Here is a 24,177-nt window from a genome sequence, read left to right on the forward strand (position 1 = left end):
GAAGCCTGTGTTGAGCTGTGAGAGAGCAGTAAGCCAAATCCTCCACCATCATCATCATGTTTTCATCCTTGCAGGGGGAGGGAGGGTTGACTACGAGGCAAAGTGGGGGGAGAGACAGACACACACGAGGCCTAGTCGCCACATCTTTTCATGCGGAGAAGCTGAGCCGCTAAACCGTTAGTAACTTCCATTTATTTGCACGAAATATTTACTTAAAATATTCAGCATGTTTTTAAAAAGATTGCATAGTTAGGGGAAGAAGGACTGAGTGATGGGGTGGCTTATTCTCTGTAGTTTCGCTCTCCTTCGAAGCTTTCGTGGTAACTAGCATGCTAGCCAAGTTACGTAGCTAAGTGTAGTTAGCTTTAGCGCTAGGCTTGTTTTGCCAACTGAAACTATGATTTTCACGCAATTTATTACCAAAGCCTGTTAGCTTTAACGGAAGTGTTATTCTATCTAATGACAACTGATTTTGATGTAATACAAGCCACTCGGCTTCTCTGTAGTTACAGACATTGCAAGTTAGCTAGGTTAGTTTACGAGCTTTGGCTAACGTTAGCTAGCATGGAGAAACGATGGGTTGTTGCCATCTGTCTGGGCTCCATCTCATTTGGTTTGGGGTTTTATTCACCTCGTTGAACCCAGATAAGACGGGCAGTGTTTTGGTATCAGCATGCTGCTTATTTGCGGTATATAACACAGGTGTTTCGCTCTGTGCTGTAAAAGACAATCTTGGCATCAGCTGAGCAGCTGGCTGCTTTAAAACGTCCAGCTGTAACGTTACGTAAAATCACCCAAAATGCATCAAATACGCAAATATTTCTAATGCTAAGCAGAGGTATAATTCACAGCCGTGTACAGATAGGAGCCACGATAGTTTTATTTTGCATCTTTATGCTCAATTGGGCCATCTGTGCCACACTCCTGTTTTATACGGTGCTCTTTCTTGTGTTGGAATTTCAGAGCCGTTTTTGGTTTCCCAAAAAAACTCCGGCCCGGGCCTCAGTCCGCGGTCTAGAGTTTGATATCGGGCTGTTAGAGACGGAAGCACGTCGGCTTGTAGCTGTCAGTCAGCCCCTGTGCCCCAACCACCATCATGGGAGACAGCAGAGGTAAGCAAAAGGAAGAACTAATGTGCAAAGATTAATCTTTCAGCACTGCAGACAGGATTATTGTCTAGATAACTTGCATCTGGAAACGAGTATTAATGATAGATCAATGTTACACTGTTATCTGTTGTAAAATCATAGCTATGAAAGATATGTGGTATGAAGGAACAGAAACTAAAGCAAGGCTTGCTTAAACATCACAGTGCTGAAGCTTAAACAGATGTGTTACATCTGGCACAGCTGACCAGGTAAAAGATTTTTTAAAAATAAATCAGTGTGTGGTGTCCAAAATATCATGTATCAAATATCTGCCATTCTTCTAAAAGCAAGTAGGTTTTAATAATTGTTTTACTGTTAAAAATAAAATCTCCCCTTTAATTGAATCTATGTGTTCAGCGTGCCGGTTCTAATGTAGGAACGCAATTAAACGATGCACTATTAAAACATGTCAAAGCTAAAACAATAAATTATGTATGTAATTCACTGTGAGCCAATCATAAAGTTGTCACTGTGCTCCAAAGAAGGCACAGACTCTTCACTCTTTGATTCTGTTTGTCATTAACCTCGATCCAAAACGTTTCAGACTATCAGCACTTTGAACCTTTTATTCCCAAGCCAGGAAAGTAATAACAACTCATGCCAGTGATGGGGATTTATTCATTTATTTATTTATTTATTTATTTTCCCCTGAAATACATGAACAGCTGAGAAAGTAGTGCGTCACTTAAAATTAAACACACACACACACAAAAATCTGAGTAATATAAGGCACAATTCGTTGACTTTGTTGATTTGTTTTTGAAAGCACTGTTTTCTTCTCGGCCTGCAGTAGATGATTTGTGAGACGACGTGATTCCCTGAATTTTGTTCCTGGGGAAAAAAAGGGGGAAAAAAACTGATTACATCAGACGACAGCCAGTACATCGCCCAAAGCAGCAAGAATGCAGCACAGCCAGCTGTAGAAGGAACCGACTAGTTTTAGGAATGATGATGGGGAAGAACACAATTTACATATTATTTCCAACAATATTTATGTCATTATTTTTTTTAAATAAATCTGATTGAAATTGCCAAATAGGGTCTTCAGAGAAATTAAGTACATTTTATTCATATTAATATTCATATTTTTCACATATTCCACCAATAACATAGAACAAACACACATTTCTAGTAAAACTCGTGCAAATTGCTGTGGTAAGAAAAAATGTATTTCCTTTAGAAATGTAAGGAATAACTACTGAGTTCCACTTGACTTCATTTTGCAAAGAGAAATTTATATCACCTCATCCACAATAATATAGGTATCTTTACGTATATAGAAATAGGCATATCCTCCCGAGAACCAAAGAAAAAAGTATCTTTCTGTTGAACTTTTTTTGTAATTTCCTGCCTCTTCGGACTAAAAGAGGCCACCCAGTTACATGAGATATCATTGGAAAGGTCAGGATGTCCTCTGTTGAGCACATCAGGACTTAGTAGGGTAGCTCTAGTAAGTCAAAAGATATAGACCAAAAACAAATGTCCATTACAGAGGACATAAATGAATAGGCTGGGTCTCAGGAGGACATCATGATATAATTAAATGAGACGAGCTTGGGCACATCTGTTGTACGAGTAGGAGCCCCATGTCTGCATCCAATGATAATTTACCACTCAAAAAAGGAGCATCTTCAGCAACCTCCAACAAAGCACAACGCTTTGCAAAATATGCAGGGTAGCTGTTCCTGATAACAGTGGAAACCACTTGAGGCAGAAACACACTGTTGAGTACAACCAAGCTGTGAAGGAGTCGATACTACCAGCTGGTGACGTGTGACCCAACTATAAACAAGTGACTCAACTGAGCTTTGCTGGGGCACTGATCCTTGCACTCCATATGACAGGAAGAGCAAACGGTGGATGGACATTACTGATGTGGTTGCATGGTCGTAAAGCAGTGCTTTTAGCAGCTAGTTAAAAAGCTTGACCCAAGATGCAACATCCTAGGTAGAAATAATGTTTTAGTTTTATCATGTGACAATATTGAGACGACTTAAAGGGTTAAGTTACTGTAGCTATTGTTGAACTAAAGTTTAAGCAGTTGTTTTATACTTTCTCTAGTGTAACCTCTCACTTAATGCGGTTTGTTTTCCATGCTTTGCACACACATATCACTGAGAAAGCAATCCATAGTCTTAGGCGTTTTTGCTGTGTAGTGTTATTATGAATAATGAAATTTACTGTATTGTTCATCTTGCTGTCTTTTATCAGATTCCCACAGCCCAGACAGTTCGTCTGTGTCCTCCCCACCATCGGGCCAGCGCTCCCCTCCACTGGTTCCCTCAGCAGCTTCCATGACCTCCCTGCCTCCCATCACCAGTGCCGGGGTCAATAGCCCCATCAGCAGCATTGGTTCCCCCTTTTCTGTTATCAGCTCTTCGCTGGGGTCACCCTGCCTACCTGGCACACCGTCAGTGGGTTACGGCCCAATTAGCAGCCCCCAGGTGAGTGAGGACTTGGGCAACCCAGGTGACAATTTGCTTTGTATTGCATGGCTCAGTACTTGTTGATGCATCAGTCATTGTGTAGGATTTACTGATATAGTGATGGCTAAACCAATGTTACTCTGTAAAACTGTATCATACAAAATGTCACATTGTATGTGCTTAACATTAAACACAAAAAGTATAAATACTGTTTTTGCTTTAGTGTTTTGTCTTTAATACCAGAAATGTTTGTTATTTGTTGTGAGCCCATTTATATTGTTTTATGTTTATTGCTATTTACATTGAAGATTCTAATAGTTGTCTGTTTTCAAACATTTGTCATAGAGAGAGAGAATAGTAGGTAGGTTTAAAATTATGTGCAAAGGGCCTGTGTTTCATTTTCAGTGTCCTCTAAAGTTTATAGTGCAGTCTTGATGGTAATATTAAACACAGTCTTTGGATTCTTACAGAGAGGAAAAGGGAATTGTGAATAATGTATCATAAAAAGCCTGGTTGTCATTGCATTTTGCATCTTTTCTGTTGTTTTCTCAGATCAACTCAACAGTGTCGATGTCGGGGCTTCATGCAGTGAGCAGCTCCGATGATGTGAAACCTCCACTGGGCTTGAAACAGCTGTCATCTCACAGCCCTGGGCCGATGCTTTCCCAGAAACGTCTTTGTTCCATCTGTGGAGATCGATCCTCTGGTGAGTAGACGCCTTAAATGCAGCTACTTTCTTTGTGTTGCCTTTGAGTTAGTTTCATGTATGATTAAAAGCAATTATTCACCCTCTCTTTAGGTAAGCATTATGGCGTCTACAGCTGTGAGGGCTGCAAAGGTTTCTTCAAAAGAACAGTGCGAAAAGACTTGACCTACACCTGTCGGGACAATAAAGACTGTACTGTGGATAAGAGACAGAGGAATCGCTGCCAGTACTGCCGCTATCAGAAGTGCCTGGCCATGGGCATGAAGAGAGAAGGTGAGCCAGCAGGGAAAGGCCTTGTAATCTGCTTGTTCTAAATCTCCTCTGTGTTATTCCTGTTTATCCACACAAGTTTAGGTTAAATACACAAAGAGCCAAATAGTCTCACACAAAATACTTTCTGCATCCTTTACGACTTGCAGTATCCTAAAATCCATTATAAAATCACCAATTTTTTTAAAGGTTTAAAAGGTTTTTTACTGTTAATAGTTAGACGAGAGTGTTGCTGATCTAGCTTTGCAATTTATTCTTGTATAACAGAAGGCCAAGAGTAATGTCCTGAAAGGCGCTTTCAATAGGCCCAGTGTTTTGGCCTCACTGCCTTTGCAGCAGGAACCAGTATCTAAATTAAGTTCCATTTTAAACTTCCAAAAAAGTCCCTGCCTGGGGGATTGTACTTCTGAAAATGTAATGGGTGGGGTTTGTAGCAGTGATCATTTCTGACTGGTGGAGTAGCCAACATGAAGCAATTGAGCCAGCCCCTCATAGTCACACTGCGCAATAGTTTGTAAAAATCAGTTTGGTTACTTTAAAGTATACCACAGAAATCTTTGGTTACTGTTTGTAAACACAGCATTGAATCTTGGCCCCTAATGTCCCCATTCAAAGGGTGAGAGAGAGAAATGGAGAGCAGCTTCAGTGAGCCGAAGCACGAGTGAAGGAACGGAGAGTGAAAACAAAGAAGTGAAAAGAGGAAATAAACATTTTTCTGAAATACAAATAAATAAGCTCACACCTCGGTACAACCCTGCTCAAAACTGTAGCTTTGCTAGATTTTGTGTGGGGTTACCAAAGTGCGCATTTCTCCCATTGTGGTTGCTCTGCTGTGTTTTTGTGTGCACTGTTGTTCAGCCTGACACGGCCTGAACAGTACCTCTGACACTGATTTGTCCTGATCTAATTTTATGCTTTTTTCACAAAATTAATTTGACTAATTTGTGTCTTTAGACCGCAGTGGAACAAACAGAAAAGATTTGAAGGAAGGTTTAAACTTAAAAAAAGAAAGCTCCTTAGCATAAACGTTTGAAGCGCTTTGGGCGGAAACACAGGTATAATCTAGAATTACCATGTCATAATTATTAGTTGTTTATCTTTGCGTCACTACCAGTGAGCTGTATATCTGTCTCATAAATTGGATTAATGAAAAAGAAAATGATATTTACTCAGCCATCATGCCTTGTTAACAGTTATTAGACAATAACAATGTTAAAACGGACACATGAATTTTAGCATGAAACATCAAACATTCCAAGTTCTCACTGCTGTCCTTAGGAAACCCTTACAAACATCTACTCATCTGTATCTTGCCTTGTACAAGTGTCTTAACACTGAAAGTTACGTTATATCCATTTTAAGCCAGCCCATCTGAGATTATCTGCTGCTAAGCATCTTAGAGTTGAGCAGTGTAAGTAAGCTAACCATATTGCACCCTGTGCTTTCTCGTGTCCTATTATTAGATTAGCACTGAATTCCTTAGTGTTGTACAATACATATTTTTTGCAGGTTGATAATAACTTAATGCAAGTTAAATGAAAGGTATGTCACCACTGTTGTTGCTGATATTGTCACTGTGGTCGTGAACATTTGAGGCAGCATGCTTTCTGTGGGACTTCATGTCTGCATAATCTGCAGTTTCTGCAGCCTAACTCTGAGCCTAACTTTTTAACTTCACCCAACATTTTAAGTGCTCTGATATACCATAAAAATAAAATTAAACACATCAGCTTGCAAATGTTCTTCCTTTAATTAAAGCTGTTTTCACACATTAGCACTACTCCATGTGGTTTAGGGTGAGAAAGCTGCTTAGATAGTGTGTTCAATAGGCAGCACTAATGACATCATTTCAGTAGAGGTAAATGTTCTGGACTATGTACCGGAGTTATTTGCACATCACCACAGTCCACCTTTTTACAAGGGAAGTGGCAAGCTAACGACTTGCTAATGTCACGCTCACTGTGTTTGTGGTTTGCGCTGTAAAATAACAATATAGAGAAGTTGAGGACTGCAATACATGTGTAAAAACTATTTAAAAAAAACACACTTCTGTCTTAATCTGATGACAGTTTAACAAATTGGTTCCTATATAAGCACGCAGGTCAGTTAGCAGTAACAGACACGATGGCAACCCCACTAGATCTGTCCAAGTAGGATTTAACCCCTTTAATAAAATCATATCTTAAACAGAGCAATCAAAATGGCAGGCATGCACAAAATCAGAACCAATTCACATGAGATATTTTTATTGTATATTTTCCTCACCAGTCATAACAACAAAATAAATTATTCTTAACAAGCTTCCATGTAATTCCAGGCATCATTCGGTCGCTGCAAATTTGAGTAAAGCTGCTGGAAATGTTGCTGACGCCACTGTTGTATTCCTGTCTGCTACAGCGTGATTGTCCGCGTGACACAAATGTCAACATTAGAAGTTATAACCAAAGCTTTGTGTAGCTGTCAGCGCTCCTTCTAATTTGCTGTGGCCATGCAGATTTGTCCGCACATCTACTTTGTATGCTTCCTCCAAAAGTGCTCCACGCTTGCTACAAAGTAATATAATAGAAGTAACTGCTCTTCCTCTGTGTCTGCAGCTGTCTGCATGTACTTCTGCAAGGGAGTGTAATCCCTGCCTGACACTCAGATTAGAGAGCTAATCTCACTTCATGCTGATTATGGAAAAGCCTTGTATCTTAAAGGGACTGTAATGATCTCTTAAATTATATGCAACTTCCTCTGCTTTCTATTCTTGCCTGTTAAATGCCACAAATCATCCAAATCTAATTGATGAGCTTGATAAAGCAGCAATGCTACATATTCTATGACTGAAAAGGCTTTAATATGTGTACGATGGAGGATAGAAAGAGCGAGTAAAGAGTGGTAGAGAGGGAGATGGGGGTGGGTAAGCCTTGTAAACACTAACCCCTTTCCCCCTCTCTTCCTCTTTTTGTTTCCTCTCGATCTCTCTCCCCCACCCTCCTTCTGTAGTGGCCAAGATGAACGACAGATGTAAGGAGAAGAGGGAGGGAGGGGTGTGTGTCTGTGCCTGTATGAGTGAGCAGGAAGCAGAGATATTACATTGCCTATCAATTAGGAGCAGCTAGTTTAAAATATTTTTCCACTGTTTCTTGCCAGTGCTCAGAGGAGGACCAGTGCCAGCCTTGAATTACTTTCCCATGTGTTTTTAACCTTCATGGTTACAGGGAAGGTTTGCTGAGTATGCCCACTCGTTCAGTCATCATTACACTAGTTTAAGTTACCTATTCTATGCTCTTAACCAGGTGCAGCCCAGTAGAGTCACACTTACAAAATAAGTCCTCATCTGTGTGGAAACATTTATTTTATTTCATTTATTTATTATTTATATAACCCCACTGCCACTGGCATTAATATTATTATTTTTCCCTGCAAGTGCAACAGTTATCAGTGTAGATTGTTGGACACATAAAGTAGATTTAAAAACAATATCCAGACTCTTTTAATTAGCCAGCCAGCTGTTGTCTTGCACTGCAGACAGAGTCCATCTTCACTGTCTCATACTGGAGCTGGCACTGGTAGTCCTGGTTCTGTTCTGCTCTGCCGCCTTAGTGAGCTAGCCGTAGTGGCAGATAACCAGTCCTGCACCTGCTGCGGTTTCTAGTTTCAGTAGCCTTCCAACTCACGGCAGATCTCCCAGCAAGCAGAACCAGAACTACTGTCGCCAGCTTTAGTCCAGGATGGTGGACATGAGAGTCGCTGGAAAGGCAGCTGAATGACTTTAGGACTGCCACAACAGCAACAGGTTGTCAGCTTGTACACTTACTAAAGAGGCTTTTTTTTAAAAAAGTCTTATTACAAAATTTAGATCAATGGCATAAATCTGGTACTTTAAACAAACCAAAGTGGCCAAGTCACATAATCTGCTTCTACTGATGTCTGTAGGATATCAGACTGTCAAAACATTTGACTGCAAATCATTTGTAGCGGACTATGAATTTGATTATTTTAATGTTGTAATTGTGCATTTATTTCTTATTTCTTTAAAAAATCTGGTTACTGTGTATATTTAAAAAAACTCCCACAAAAATGGGTCATCTAAAGTGAATGAAAGCCATATTTTTATTAAACGCAGCTTTTTAATACCTCATGAAAAGGGAAAGTAGAGTGATTTCATGGATTTATATTGATTGCATTTACATGGGCGCTGTCTGCAATAACTAGATTTCTTGAACTTTATGAAAATAGAAACCTAGTTTTATTAGGGCAGGGATTTAATAGTTCCAAAAACTTTGTTCCAGCCATTAACTGTTAATTGCCTGGAATTGGAATTAAATCTTGGAAAAAGCGCTTACACTCTGAGTTTGATTTCACTGTAATTTCTTCCTGATTGTCTATAAAATGGTTTGTTAATAATTTATGTTGTATGTCTTAATTGGTCTATTTCTGCCTTAGTTGTGGACCTGACAGAAGTATGAAAGACAGTATGAGAGACTTTTTTATGAACTGTGTATACATGTGCCTCTCTCTCCCTGCTGTTTGTTTCTTTTCATATTTCAAAATTCATTTGAATCTTTCTGCTTCTTTCCTTTTGTATGCTCACCTCTTCCTACACCAATCTTTATCCCTCATTTCTCGTCTTCATTGTTCACACATTATCTGTTAATCTCCATTTCTGCATCTCTCACTTTATTTACCTTGGCTCATCTTTGTTTATTCTTGTTCTCCACATTTGCCTGCCTACCCAAATCATTTGCTTTCTTGGCCATTCCTCTGCTTGTGTACTTTTCCTCCTCCTCTCATAATAACATACATTCACTCATTTTACCCACCCACATTTTTTTTTCTCCTTTCTGCTCTTCCTACTTTTTCCTCCCTTCCAACCTTCTTGCCCTTTATTGTTTTCCCCTGTGTTCCTCTCTCCCTTGTCCTGCAGCTGTCCAAGAGGAGCGGCAGAGGAACAAGGATAGAGATGGTGAGGTGGAGTCAACCAGTGCAGTCAACGAGGAGATGCCAGTAGAGAAGATTTTGGAAGCAGAGATGGCCGTAGAGCAGAAGACAGAGCTGCATGCAGATGGAAGTTCGGGCGGCAGCTCTGTGAGTAGCCTGGGGGGTGGAAATAAACCCTTTAGATGTTTTTAACAATAGAAATAATTATCAAAGGAAGTTTGAGTTTAAACAAACTGTACAGCAGTTCCCAGTTTATGTGTTTCTTGAGCTTTGCCTGATACAGTTACTGTTAGACGTCAGATTTGTTTTAATATTATTCACAGGCACATAGTAATGCATTAAAGCTGCAATGAAATCACAGTACCACTAATACTGTAAATCTGCTTATTTCAGCCCAATGATCCAGTCACCAACATCTGCCAGGCAGCAGACAAGCAGCTCTTCACCCTGGTGGAGTGGGCCAAGAGGATCCCTCATTTCTCAGAGCTGCCCCTGGATGACCAGGTCATCTTGCTACGTGCAGGTAAGTCAGTCTGATTTGATCCAGTTTAATGACTCAGGTGAGATTCTACTGAGTTTAATCTTAGTTAAAACTATCATGATATACTCCAACAGTTTTAAAAATGCACAAATAACAGGGCGGTTCTTGCAAACAATGAACATTTTTCTGCAGTTCTTTGTAACAATGGCATTACAGTTTGATCGTCACCATGCACGGATTGATATAAAGTACACCATATGGTCTATCCATCAAAATCAGAACATTTTAATCTTACATAATCTTTAGTTCTCAGGATTTTCTATATTTTACTGTAACACCGTCTTAAAACTTCGAGTCCAGCTTTTAGTCTCACTTGTGCATCAAAGAAGAATGCAAACATCACTTTTGCTGCTCAAAGAAATTCAGGAAACAATTTAACAATGTTAACTTTAACTCTTTGATGTTATTTTGATTTCATTATTTTGGTTTTCAAGATCCATTGTTACGTCTTGTTCTCAATAAATTGCACACTGTGTCAGTAAAGATTTTCAACTTGATTAATTATTTCATCAATCATGTTTCATTTAAGTGTTCCCATATTTATTTATTTATTTATTGAGCAGTATATTTGATGCAGTTATTACAACAGCAGCCACTACAGCCAAGAAAGCTAAGCATAAACTTGCACACTATTTTTGCAAGGGTATTAAATTTGACATTTTTTGCTTTTGTACTTTGTGAAGTACAGTTACTATAGAGGTAAATTTGGATGCTCTCTTATTTCCGACGGGTTGTGACACTGAATGGATCTGTGTCTTTGATTTAGCACACATTGTATGATGGATGTTCTGCCTGATCTCTCTCCCATTTTTCTGGGCTTTGCAGAAGGAGCACAGTAGCTTGTGACCCACTGAGGCTGGGTTTGTGTGTCCTAGTCTTGAACTGGGGATCTGTCTCGTGTATTAGCCACTGCACCAGTAGTTGCTGAATTTTATTTACATTTTTTTATATTGAAATGATCAGGAAATTATTTAGTCTTCTGCCATTTTTAGATGCAACCAAAGATTAAAATCGACCAAATTCAAACGAAGGCAATCGTGTGGTTAAAAAAAAATGTGCTTACAGGGTGAAATGAAAGCTTTTATAAACATTTATTAATAAATGAAGTTTAATGTATTTGTTTTTTAAACATTAAATAAACCCCATTAAAGATACTGAGACACCACCTTTTCAACAGGCTGGAATGAGCTCCTGATTGCATCGTTCTCCCATCGCTCCATCTCGGTGAAGGACGGGATTTTACTTGCCACGGGCCTGCATGTCCACAGGAACAGTGCCCACAGTGCAGGTGTTGGAGCTATCTTTGACAGGTAATGCCACAATGAATGGAAACACAAACGGTGTAACTCTGACACACAAACAACATTTGGGACTCTCTGCAGCTTTAAAGAGAAGGCGGCATGAAACCGAAAAATTATTGTGTTCACTAGAGGGTTTTAGCTTTGTTATATAAGTGCATTTTCAGAAGCCGTTCTACTTTGAAACTCAAGTGTACTACGTCTACATGTATGCAGTATAAAATCATGTACTATAGAGTAAAATAAGCGGATCCTGGAAAGCCAGAATGAAATCCCTTTCGGTTTCTCTGGATTAGTGAACAAGAATCGAGGTTACAGTGTTCATCTTTGGCTGGCTGCAGCTGCTGTGTTCTGCATTGGCTGTAATTGGCTGAGAGACTTTGCTTCTGTAGTGCTGCCTGTAGGATCACAGCGCATGCCAGGGAGGCTGGTGACTAATACTTAGCAATAGGCATGCATGCAAACTCCTGCACACTCAGTGGCATATCACTCATTGTATGATCTGGTAATGTGGTAATGGCTGGCAAATGTACAATCCTATGTGCAAATATAAAATGGAAATGTCTTTAAAAATGTGTGACTATAATTTAATTATCATGCAGAATGTTTTAGAGACCGTAAGTATGTTAAAAGGTGTTAAATCTTCCAGTTTTTATTATCTTTTTCCCCCCACAATTTCAGTACGTCTAGCTTAACATGCATAAACAGATGTAATTATAACTTAAAGATGTCAAACTTTGTTCTTTGAATTATTGTGCTTTAATATGGATGCAGATAGATAAACGGACACTTGTAGCACATTTATAAATGATTAAAGTTCTGATACAAACTCCACTGTGTTTACAAGAAACCATCATCAGATCACAATCCACATAGCGTTATGACCGCAGGCCAAAGATTGAAAAGTTGCCAGCTTCATGAAGGGGGCAAATTTCCCCAACTGACCGGCCAAGTCGCACCCCAGGCATGTGTGGCTGCACTGAGCGGGGGTTTTCCCCTCGTAGCCGAGAGGGTTGCTGGATGACGACCCAGAACAAAATAGTGCACAGTTTGTTTGCAGTTGATGCATTAGAAACTTTTCAATTTCTCACATAATTATGGCCAAAACTATTCATTACTACATATGTGGCCTCTCTAGTCTTCTGCATTATTTCAGCTTCCATCACTTAATACTTTAAAAAGGTAAGGTGTAATAACATGATTTATGTCATGATGGGATGTCAGCCAGTTTTTGCCTTGATTTTAAAAAAACAATATGTGTATAGCAGCTCTTGGTTAATCTTATCTAAAGTTTTGGCTTGATCACAGTGTTTTAATTCACAGTAGTTACACATTAATCGATTACTAATTTGCTACAAAGGGTTAATCCTGGCTTCAAATCCAGTTTGGTTCAAATCATGCTGGGCTTGTTGCAAATGGCTCAAAGGTAATTTTCTCATAGCACTGCTCTCTACTAGCAGCAGGCTTCTGTTTCTGCTTGGCATCAGCATCTGTTTGAGTCTACTGAACCATATTTTATGAAAGAGGATGTGGATATTTCTTTGTGACACGTTACTCGCTGTAGACGTCTTGCTTTAATGGCCCTGAAGTGCAAAATACCACAAACTCTTTATAAAAAAGAAAGAAAGAAACTCCACACACAAAAATCAAACTGAAAAACACATCATTTAACTACACGAACTAACGGACAAATTTCAGCAAACACAAAAGCTGGACAGGTCCAGATTAATACGATGTAGGTTTCAAAATGTAAGTCTTAATAATAACATGACTCTGATGTCTTATTTTGAAAGCTACCATCTCTTTTTGAGTTTGGACAGGGAGAAAGTAAATTGATTATTACACATCCTTTCCTGTTTGCTTCCCTGGTCAATGACCCTTTCCTAGAACAAGCAGACCCAATCCTTGCCTAGCAGTGTTTCATTCAGTTGAATACTAAATTATGGTCATTGCTGATCTCATTCAAAGAAGCTACCGAACAGTTAAAAATAGTATTTTATAATGCTGCTACTGACTACATGGCCAAGAGGAAAGATAACATAATGAGCGCACACACAGAAAACAAGCAGACCGTGACCTTTTGTCTACATACTCTCCACATTTATGTGAAAATAAATCAATGACAAAGGTCGGCAGCACCTCTGCTTTACTTTGTTGTTGTGTTTGTGTTGTTTGAAATGTGTCTTCTGTTTCCTTGTGTTTTCTGATGTTTTATTTTCCTTTTTTGTGTGTGCTTAATTTGTTGTCCTAAATGTTGTATTCTGCTCGTCAAGCCTCTGTTCTTCATCCAACAGACACAGTTCAGTGACATTTACCCAGGTTACTTTCAAGATCTGTTAACATTTAGCAAGAAAAATCTTGAAGGGCCTTATTTATAAAATGTTTTTCTGCTGTCCTGCATTTGGCTCAAAATCTGTCACAGCCTGTGCTTGTTTTAATACATGTGCAAATCGTTGAATCGTGTGAGCTTGCACACTATAATGTAATTAAAGCACTTCAAATTTCTATCAGAGGCCCACATTGAGCAACATGTAACAGAACATGCACAATAAATTGTCAAATAAAGCAAACCTTAAACCAGACATCAAATTTAATACAACCATGTTAACATTACATGTAAGCATAGACTACCTATGCACTACCACTAGTTGAAGGGCTCAGAACAGAAAGTACTGTACTGTAACTGTGTAATGACATTGTAATAACACATTGTGATTGAATACACAGGGCGCACAATGCCGAGGTTGGGGCCATATTTGACAGGTAATTACCCCACTACACAAACACTTTCCTTGAACCCCTCCTCTTTGAGTCAACCTTAAAACAAACAAACGCCGTGGAAACGTTGATGCTTTCAGACTTTTCTGCAGCCTTACAGCTGCAAGCCAGGTTCTTACAACAGGATACAAGTCTGAACATCACCTACTAAAAATTGTAAATGATAGGCGTACCGTCAGACACCATGTGTTGTTTGTGGCTTTGAATGCATCCTGTCACTGAATGTTTTGCACTTTGGCACTTCATTTTCTTAGAGTATAAAGTATATTTAGGTTAGACGACTGCAGAGTGAAACAAAATGTGTGGACTGCCTTTGTGAACAGCAAATACTGTATTACCCAAGTCCTCGGTTAACGTTTAGACCCCCTAATTTATAGTGGAGGTGTTGTTGGCTGTCATCAGATGGGAAATACCCGTAGTATAAAAATAATGACACGTACTCTGGGTGTACCCCATAAATTACTCCTCATTTCCTCCACTTTCTCAAGTAAATATGTAAAGGGAAAAAAAGCATTTATCCAGAGCGCTGCCGTGCATGAAACAATTGATTTGGCAGTGCATCGTAATGTTGGTTAAGGCGGTGTCTGTTTAAAAATCCCCATCATTAAAAACAGATGTTCATTTCTGATCAAGGATGATGGAGAAGCAAATAAGCAGTCTCTAACGGTCATCACTTCTTCCTCTTACTCTCTGGATTGTATCCCATTCCTCTTTCACTCAGTTCATTTGCCTGGAGGGGAAACACTAGATTGCAAAACACAACATCTACTAAAGCTTGATAAATGCATTGAATGAAATGTTTGAAAATGTTGTTATTGTGACATTTTCATGTTTAGGTTATGTTTTTGTTGGTTGCTTGCATTTATTCATGCAGTTGTGAAAAATTAAAAGTAGCCATTCTACTTTTAATTTCAATAAATTATTTTGAAAGTGAGCATTTCATCAAAATCCTGGGGGCAGTCCTAGAATAGTGTAGTTTTTGAAACCTTAAATTATGCTTAAAGGATTACTGTTAGGAATTACAGGGGATGTGTTGGGCTTATTTCCACCTCAGTCTCTGTGCAGCTCCTCAGTCCATCCACTGCCTGAAACGAGCCGTTTTACCTCCTCTCACTGGTTGTGTCTTTCAAACAGGAGGTTTGAACAGCAGATGGGTGGGACTGCTGTCCTCACAGCCACAGCTGTGTACTTGAAATGAACCAAGAGTTTAAAAAAGAAAAACTGGACACCTGGTTAACATAGACATGACAGAGTCAGGGGAACAGCATGAAATGTTCAATTAATTAAATGCATTTTTGGTTTATTCTCAAAAGCTTTGGTCCAAATTATGTGTCTGTGTTTGGTAAATGAAAAATATTTTCTGAACTGAGTGCGTCTCTCCTCCATGAACATCAGTTGAGGGAAAGACACAAATTAAAGTCTCAAACTAAAGAAGAAATTGCTAAAAACATTTCTTTTCTCCAGTCATTGTAGATTTTGACATTTGCCAGCCATTTTCATGATAGGACAGATTCAGTCACCGGTGCAGCTGCAGAACCAGCAGTTTTCAGCCATGGCCTAACTTACAGTCATTATATTAATAAGTAACTATAAATAGCAGTGGTTTTGCCAACTGGTTTCTCTGTTTCATTTAATATTGTCTTTTTCTCATGTACTTTCTCCTATTTTTATCGATTCCCCCTCTTTTTCTTCTTCACCGGTACAATCCTTTATCTTTTTTCTCCCTCCCTCTCTCGCTCTCTTCCGGCTTTTTCCTACTGTCTCGATTTGGGATTTCTCTCTTTGCATATTTCTTGTCCTCTCCTCTCTTCAGGGTTTTGACAGAGCTTGTTAGCAAAATGAGAGACATGCAAATGGACAAGACAGAGCTGGGCTGCCTTCGAGCAATCATTCTCTTCAATCCAGGTACATGGGAAGGTGCAATGTTGAAGATCATGGGAAAGGGTCATTAGGAAAACTAAAATTAAACAGACTCATAAATTTCTGGAAACTGAAGGAATTCTAAAATCAGGAACTGTTTAAATAATGAAAATATTCTGTTTTTACCTGTAGATGCTAAGGGTTTGTCCAACCCCAGTGAGGTGGAGCTCCTAAGAGAGAGGGTGTACGCATCTCTTGAGGCTTACTGCAAACAGAAATATCCCGATCAGCAGGGAAGGTAAGCTATCGCACATGTGAATACAGACAGGAGGTGAAGTCACTGTTGGCTCTGCTGTTTACACATACCCACGAACACCCATCACCGCTGCACAGTGCAGCTGATACACAGTCTGCTTTTCTGAACTCGTAGTTTCTGGGCTGGTACCAAACAAACTGAGTGGTTGTATCTTGATAAAATTTACTTGTGCTCTGTGAAAACAGCAAAGTTATAAAACAGCCAAGAATCCTGGGCAGCATTTAATCGCGTCCTCTAAAATCTACTGACTTTTTTTGTTTGTTTTGTTGTTTTGACTGAAACAGCAACTTATTTTTTATTTTTTTATTTTAAGTTGTATCAAATACCTCTGATTGGCATTAAGTAGCCGTGTAGCTGATGTGTTGTCACTTGAAACTCAATGCAAGAATAGGGGCAGAGAACATGTACTATAAGCATAAATTGAGCTGTACACTGTTAGATATCGTGATTATGAACAGATGTTTTATGTATTCCAACTCGTGTTTTCACAATCTGTTAGTTCCGCTTAAATATGTTATATTAACAGATTATCCAGGATGCTTTCTTCCTGTAATCTGAAAATGCACAATTTTTAGTGCATTTTAACTGATTTCAAGAGATTACCGGGTCGGTGGTCATTTTTTTCCTCATCGTTCCTTCTGTCTTACAGGTTTGCAAAGCTCCTCCTCCGGCTCCCGGCACTGCGCTCCATCGGTCTAAAGTGCCTGGAGCACTTGTTCTTCTTTAAACTGATTGGTGATACGCCCATTGACACCTTCCTGATGGAGATGCTAGAGGCGCCTCACCAGCTCACCTAGAGGAGGAGCCAGCTTTGTTCCGGTCAGGATCCAGTGCACACCAGGATTACCAACACGACCCCCTCTGTGTTGGGTCATTGGCTCTTCTTGTTGGGCCTCACTTAACTGCAGCACCTGCTGGTTTTAATGTACACACAAAAACACACATTCACCCTGGCTAATTGTCTTCACACACATACACACGCATGCAGATCCTTGAAATTGCAACCATGGATTGACATATGATGTAACTAATACACAGACAATATGGCTTTGAAAATAAGTTTCCTAATACTGAAACACACACGTTTTCACCTGTTCTCCCATATCCAGTTTTCCTCCATAGGGGTTATGACTCAAGGAATACACGCCCTTTTTATCTTACATATACAGTAAATGTCTTAATTTTAAGTTAGCCTTCCGTTTTCCCATCTTCATCTCGCAGTGGGTTTTTGCTTCTGTGTAACTGGTGTACCTCCCCTGTTTTTACTTGGGTCACTGCTAGTTGCACCTCTGTATATTATATCCATCACTAGCCGGTTAGTTATTCATGTTTGATTTTAGCTTGAAATCAGGTGCATAGCATTTCAATCAACTGTCCATCATTAAAAAAAACATTTTTTTTCTTATTGTCAGGAGGTGCCCTATAATGGACAGGCAGAAACACCCTCCCAATGAGCTCATCCAATCTTGTAAAAATTGAAATGTTTTATGCTTTTTATCCATGCTGAAACTTTTTTAAGTTTCTATTTTGAAGTACTGTACTCATGAAATGAGAGCTTTTTCCAAGGCTTTGAAATCCAGGAAAAAGGGGGCTGGGAGGACTTTGAACAGGCAAACATGGTCCTTCCCGCCCTGATGCGCACAGCGGGCTTTGTAAGAAGAATGACTTGAATTTCTTTTCTTTCTTTTTTTTTAAGTTTTGATTTTATCCTTTTCTCTACTTTGGCAGATGGTTGGCATTTTAAACAGCTTGAGGCTCACAGGAAGTACAGCTTCATGCAAGAAAAAAAAAGAGTATTCATTTACCTTCCCATTCATTTAACGGCTCCTCTTGCTGGTGGTCATTTTTATGCACTTTTGTGAATTGTAACTGTGTAAATGTTTCTGTTTCCTAGAAATGACCATCTGACCATCTCAGACATCTAAGATGAACTTGAAGGTACTAAGTGTAGGATTTTCTTATTGTTGTTATTTTTAAATCAGATGTGGTGACTTGTTATAAAAATTCAGTCACGTCCCGAATGAATAATAATCAGATTGGATGTTTACACTAACCTCGAATATACTGACTATATTACCGTTACTGTCCTAACACGCAGCACAGCTGAACATCTCCATTTTTTATGGGTGTTTTTTTGTTTGTTTAAATGGCAAAAATATTTTTTTTAATCGATTGTGTGTTGAACACAAAAGAGGAAAATGATTTGAATTTATCCCTGAGCAGTTCTGCATGTAACTGAGCGGTCTGTCTGCAGTTCAGGGAGACTCTTCAGTAAATAAGATTAACCCAGCAGTTATTGTAGTTAGAGAGGCATGCTGTGCTGCACTCATACTATCTGTTAAAGCAGGATTTGTGCAATACAAAAAGCAGCTGCTGAGATTTGCATTATATGTTCATTGGCGTAATTTTGCAGCCCACAGTTTGTTATAGATCTCGTGTTGAGGATGGAGATCGGTGAAAACTGCCCCCATGTTTACAAAGATCCTCGTGTATGTCATGTTTCTCCTGAAATAACCTTGTGATTATATATAATGGAAATCCTACACCTACTACCTACTCTTTCAAAACTTCACTCACTGTGTATGGGCTCGGTGCTTGCAACTTTTTGTACAGTAGATGTAAATAATAGAAAAAAATGGAGTCATGTGAAAACAAAGGCCTGTTCACACTTGAGAAAGTCAAAGATGTGGCTCCACCAAACAAATTATAAAGCTCTATTTTTAGCTGTTGAATCAACATTGGACTTGATTCCCATGTGACAACCATTAAACCTTCACCATTGAACCTTTTTGAGCCCAGGGCCAAACCACACCTCAATGCTGCTTTTGCACCAACTTCTGCCAATGTTTCCTGTAGTTCTTGGTAATTGGTTGGCTGGATTTTGTTGACAATGGCACTTGACATTTACTGTGATTGAAATTTGTGAGCAACTAATTCTGAGAATTACAGTGAAAAGTCAAATGCAGCTACCACACGATCAGGAGATATTAAAACTATGAATTAAACCGTCTACACGTGCTCAAAGGCGAGCAATACTGGGGTACACATAAAGATTTGCTGCCATTTCTGTTAGTATTTAAAAGAGTGTTGACATTCTGAAGTATATTTAGCCTTCTTTTTAGTCACCACATTGAATAGAAATTAGATACACATTTTGCAGTATCATTCTACAGGGAAGAGGCACAAGTGCCCTCTACCAGGTGCTAAATAACGAATACGGTCTTTTCATTTAAGACTTGCACATTTACATCAATGCAATTTCAGTATGCAAGTACACAGACAAATCAGACAGCCGTTCTCCACTCTTGCTTAAAACTGAATCTCCCTCTTGAAGTTTTCTTTTCTTTTTCTTTTTTTTTTAAATGACCCCTGCCTTTATTTTAGTCTCCCTACTTTGGAAAATGAATACCAGCAAAGTGCTTGTACTTGTTGGCTGTGGCTGATAAGGCTCTGTCTCTACCAGTCACAGCCAGAGTTAGTTTGTTTTGTAATTTTAGGAAGCAGTTTGCCTGGTGGAAGCAGTGGAAGTAGCTGTTGAATTTTGGGGTCCGCCAGCTACCAGAATGAGCAAAGAGCTTCCCGCCCTGCAGATAGTCCAAATACTTCTTCTCAGAGAGGATCCACGGCCTCCCCCATGTGATGTGGACATAGAGGCTGGCAGTTGACCTGTAAAACAGGTGTTGTGTTTAACATATAAGTTGGTCTAACCTTAGAGTTCGGTGTTGTTTCACTTCTTCTTTTTCCTTGCATACAAACGATCAACTCAACAAAGTAGTCTCCAGATGTCCATTAATTTCCTACATGCAGAGAAAGCTCATTCTCTTATGCACCATTGCTGACTCGTGTTATGTATTAGCAAGCAAAGCGAGATGGTGATAAGCTCATGATTTAGGTGAGATGCACGAGCATCTACCAGCATTCTTGTACTGTATAAGCTGTAGTATGGTCTCAGTGCTTTAGTGACTTGAGGTGGTTCAGATGAAATAATAGAGACTTGAGTGATTCTGCAGCCATTGAGCTTTGAAATCTGTGGTCTGGACACAGGTTTGGTTGTCCTGAGACAGTTGGGCTGTGGATTAGGTTTGAACCTTAAACAAGCTTTTATTTTCCCTCCGTGTGCCGCTCAGAGAGTATGCTGACTTCAGGATGTGTGATGGTGTGAATAATCTCCTCTTCTGGTTGGTTGATATCCTTGAAACTTTCTCTGCAGGATTTTAGCTTTGGAGCTTCCTCTGTTGAATGTTTAAGCCTGCTGCTACTACACCGTGTTTATACCTTGGGATGGGAATCATTATACAGCCAGTCACAGTGCTGGAGGGTTCACTAGTTGACATTAAGTACTAGACACACATGCAGAGTTGACTGAATGGACACCGATCTCTGTTGGTGATTCTTCAAAAGTCAAAATATGCAACTTGTATACTCATTGTGGTTCAACTTGTCATGCAATATATCTGTTGTGTTTCTGGCATAAGTAAATTTTAGCTTAGTCTGTTACATAAGTTAATATTAATTGGCAGTAAAGTCGTTTAGGTATTCCCATCCCTCCATATAACAGCAATGTATTTAAGTTGTGCTATGCTATTTTTTTAGATTCCTTTACTTTTTGCTATGAGCTTAGCATTTAGAAGACAATAAACAGATACAGTAAAACAGCGATACAGTCAGTGCAGGTTTTATGTGCTAAGACGTTTCAAGCTTTCAGACTGACTGTCCTGGCAAAAGCTGGTGGTTGGGTGTTTTCGTTTTTTTAGCTTTTGTTTTAAGGTTTGTGTGTAAGGTTTTATGCACATGTGTATGGAATCTTCTGCAGCTGCGCCTTTTGACTGGCAGAAACTGTAGCTTTGGCTGTGACTTGCTGAGCGCTGTTAAATAAATTAGTTGCGTGAAATAATAAAATGGTGCAGGAAAGGGAGCCAGGCTGGAGGGGTGATGAACTCGCTCATTGGCCCGATGCTCTGTCAGTACAGCCCAGCCTCCTTCCTTCCTGTACTGCCCCATCTCCACTGCTTTTTATTTTTTAAACTTAACATTCAGTCACCCACGTGGGCTGAAAATTGTCAGGCTTTGCATCAGAATGGACTCGGACCGTTTGAAAAGGATGTGAAGCTTATCGTGGGACAAAGCGTTGGAGAGCTATGGCGAAGGGATCCCGTGGTGTGTGTCCCTCTTTGCTTACTTTACTTGACGGCAGAGCTGCGGCGATCTGTGGTCTCCACCGGGGGGCCGTGAGATTGCGCCGCACCGCCCACAAATGTTTGTCGTTGCAACCTTGTGCACTCAAGGCAGACGCATGCTGTGACCTTTTGACTGTGTAGCAGTATTGTTGTCGCCATCTTTGTTACATTTTGAAATGACTTGCTTTTGAGAATAAAGACTTTGATTAAATATGCTTTTTTTCCCCCCCTGTGGGCTGTGACTGAAGATTTTATCACCGTGTTATGATTGGACGTTTTAACCCCGGCGCCAAGGCCCCTCCTGTTTGATCAGTGATGCTAAAGAGTGTGCTGTGCAGCCTCAAAACCGCCACCACCTTCACTGGTTTATTTATCACTGCCAAGCTGTTTGCGGCCATTTTTAAATGCAGGGCCACTCAGTCCCCAGCGCTTGTCTGTCATGTCATATGTTGTGATTATCGTGCAGAGTGTGCGCTCACCTCGGCCTGTGTGTGATGCTTACTAACGAGGGGCCCTAATTGGAGTTGAATGATAGCACGTGTGGAGAGGGGACGTGCTGGTCACAGGAGAGAGAAGAGGATCAGTGTTGTGGACCCCTCTGGGTGCTCAAGCTGTGCATTGGTGCTTTTCATGGGGTCCTAATAGCCTGAAAAGATCTGCTTTGGTTTATAAAGGAGATGGAAATGCATCGATGAGTGAAATTAGGATAAGGAACGATTTAAGAGGCCTAGCCTAGCCTAGTCCCGGACCTGCTCTTCTTAAGCTGGGTTTGGTTTGGTATTTTTGCCACTGGGTGTTACCTGTCTGGCTAAAAGTGGACGTTTTCAAAAGCCTTTTGGAGTCTGTTTTAGATTGTGAGGGAGAAAATATGGTTCTAACTTTAGAGAAAACAGTGCATAGCCCACTAAAATGCATAGGTGTGGTTAGCAGGATCTGGTTACATTAACTTGATGGGAAGGATCAGCTGAACAGGATTTCTCCGCTGAAGGAGAAGGTGGTTGTGTTTGAGGTTGGAGGAACCGTGAAGAGTAGGTCAGAGAGCCGAGGAGGGAGGAGAAGAAGGGCAGGGACTTAAAGAACTCAGATCAGGTGTTCGGTTGTTGATCAAGAAGAAAAACAGAAAAACTATTTTCCAGTAGATCTAGAATCTTCCTTAATTGTTTACTCTTCACTTTAAAAACTTCACACACATTTTCTTTGTCTCGTTTCTTGTATCCGTCTTTTCAATCTATGCTATTCATCTTTTGTTTATTACAAAGTATTAAACAAATACGAGAACTGTAAAATCAGAATGGAAGAATCTGTCACTCGTTATTAATTTCTCTCTTTCTCTTGTGTCTGTTCTTTGTCCTGTTTGTATCTTACTCCATCGTACATGTGGAGCTGATTGACTATTGTGTGCTTTGGGGATTGAAAGAAGAAAAAAATATGAATCTTTTTTTTTTTTCAGTCATTAATTCTGAATCTCGTTTCTGTTTGTTGTATCATGAGTAAAGGTTTTAATACTGTACATGAAGTGTTTGTCTTTTTTTAAAAATTTTTAAGTCTATAAGATGATAAAAGTTACCAGAGTGCACTCAGTTTCTTTTGAGCGCCACATAAAACACCCGCTGACCGCAGATGTAAGGGAACATGCCGCCTCTGCTCCGACTGCCTTGGGAAACTATATCCTCCTCAGTCCAGCAGGACCCCAGGGCCCCGGGTGACCACTGGCACCGCACTCCCATCTTTCCACCTCTAGAGGGAGCACTGACCTTTTTGTCCTGTCCAATTTTCAGCAGCCGTAGCCCCCACCCGTCTCCTCCCTCCTTGGTAAAATTGCTTTGCATTTCTTTCCCGGCCTACTTTGCACACCTTGGCCAATAAGGAGGCAGCAGACCTAAGATCAGAGGATACTTTGCTGATAGGTTTCACCCGACACTGGTGGCTCTGTTCTCTCTGCTGCATATTTACATGTTAAGAAAAATGTGGGTGTGAGTTTGTCTCTTAGAGATGTAGCTAGGGGAATGCTCTTTCACTTTTGTGCCACCTCCTTTTTTCTGTCTCCTCCCTCGTCTGACAGTGCATCAAAAGAATCTCCTTTTCCTCCTGACTAAGAGAAGCTTTAGCTCACTATGCAGAGCTATCAGGATTTGTTTGAGGTCATATTAAAAAGCAACTTTAATCCTGAATATGTTTATAATCAATAGAAGTTTGCAGGGAATCTGATAAATCAACTATTTTAGACCACGAAGCGCCTGGTTTTTATGAGCATGTTCAGAAATGCCAGTTATTCATGGGCACTTTTCATACCTGTAACTACTCTCCCTCTGAGGGATCTGTAACATGGGAAACCACACATTACCATAGAAGCATAACAATAATACTGTAGCTGCTTCTGTGTTTTTCAGTCTGATTTATGCCAAAGATTACAGATTACACTGGAGGTTCTCAAAAGCTGAAATATATGGGTCAGATTTTCAGAGTTTGTGATTAACACCTTGCATCACTTCAGAGCAGAGAGGTGGTGAATAAGCTTCAAATCACTAGCTGGTCATGGTTATCCTGACTTGGAAAAGTAAACTAAGACCGATTAGAAGGATGCTGAGCGTCACTTTGAATGCTACAGATGTCCGAGCCAAGTGTGCCACTCTGAGCTGCTCCTGAAGTACCACCTGCTGCCAGCAGAGGGCGCAGGCACAATAAGGTCTCTGTTCTGGAAGCTCAGTACAGCCAAGTCAGCAGCCTCTAT

The 24,177-nt window shown here is 39.9% G+C and overlaps 1 protein-coding gene across 12 annotated transcripts; it reads left to right on the forward strand.

Moving 5' to 3' along the window:
- The first annotated feature begins 34 nt into the window (after nucleotides 1-34).
- Nucleotides 35-22,956, forward strand: rxrba (retinoid x receptor, beta a). 12 transcript variants are annotated; one of them, XR_003215976.1, is made up of 16 exons: nucleotides 35-176; nucleotides 964-1,112; nucleotides 3,360-3,592; nucleotides 4,127-4,280; nucleotides 4,374-4,553; nucleotides 7,539-7,559; nucleotides 9,463-9,623; nucleotides 9,870-9,999; nucleotides 11,195-11,327; nucleotides 14,043-14,078; nucleotides 15,907-15,998; nucleotides 16,146-16,251; nucleotides 16,919-17,088; nucleotides 17,998-18,062; nucleotides 18,164-18,207; nucleotides 19,767-22,956. XR_003215976.1 is itself a non-coding variant. In XM_013265943.1 (14 exons), the coding sequence occupies exons 2-13, from the start codon at nucleotides 1,097-1,099 to the stop codon at nucleotides 17,064-17,066; spliced, it is 1,410 nt and encodes a 469-aa protein (XP_013121397.1). In that variant the 5' UTR covers nucleotides 35-176; nucleotides 964-1,096; the 3' UTR covers nucleotides 17,067-17,088; nucleotides 17,998-22,956. The 12 variants fall into 12 exon arrangements, 7 of the variants coding, with proteins under 7 accessions (XP_013121397.1, XP_013121398.1, XP_013121400.1 ...); XR_001223252.1 differs by having other exon boundaries at nucleotides 16,919-18,062; XR_001223251.1 differs by having other exon boundaries at nucleotides 18,164-22,956.
- The last annotated feature ends 1,221 nt before the right edge of the window (nucleotides 22,957-24,177 follow it).

Source organism: Oreochromis niloticus, linkage group LG22 (genome assembly GCF_001858045.2).
Source record: "Oreochromis niloticus isolate F11D_XX linkage group LG22, O_niloticus_UMD_NMBU, whole genome shotgun sequence".
Taxonomy (NCBI): Eukaryota; Metazoa; Chordata; class Actinopteri; order Cichliformes; family Cichlidae; genus Oreochromis; species Oreochromis niloticus.

Coding starts and splice junctions, on each gene's coding strand:
- rxrba (XM_005478394.1), top strand. Junction 4,281..4,373: donor CTGTGGAGATCGATCCTCTG/GTGAGTAGACGC, acceptor CCCTCTCTTTAG/GTAAGCATTATGGCGTCTAC. Junction 14,079..15,906: donor GTTGGGGCCATATTTGACAG/GTAATTACCCCA, acceptor TCCTCTCTTCAG/GGTTTTGACAGAGCTTGTTA.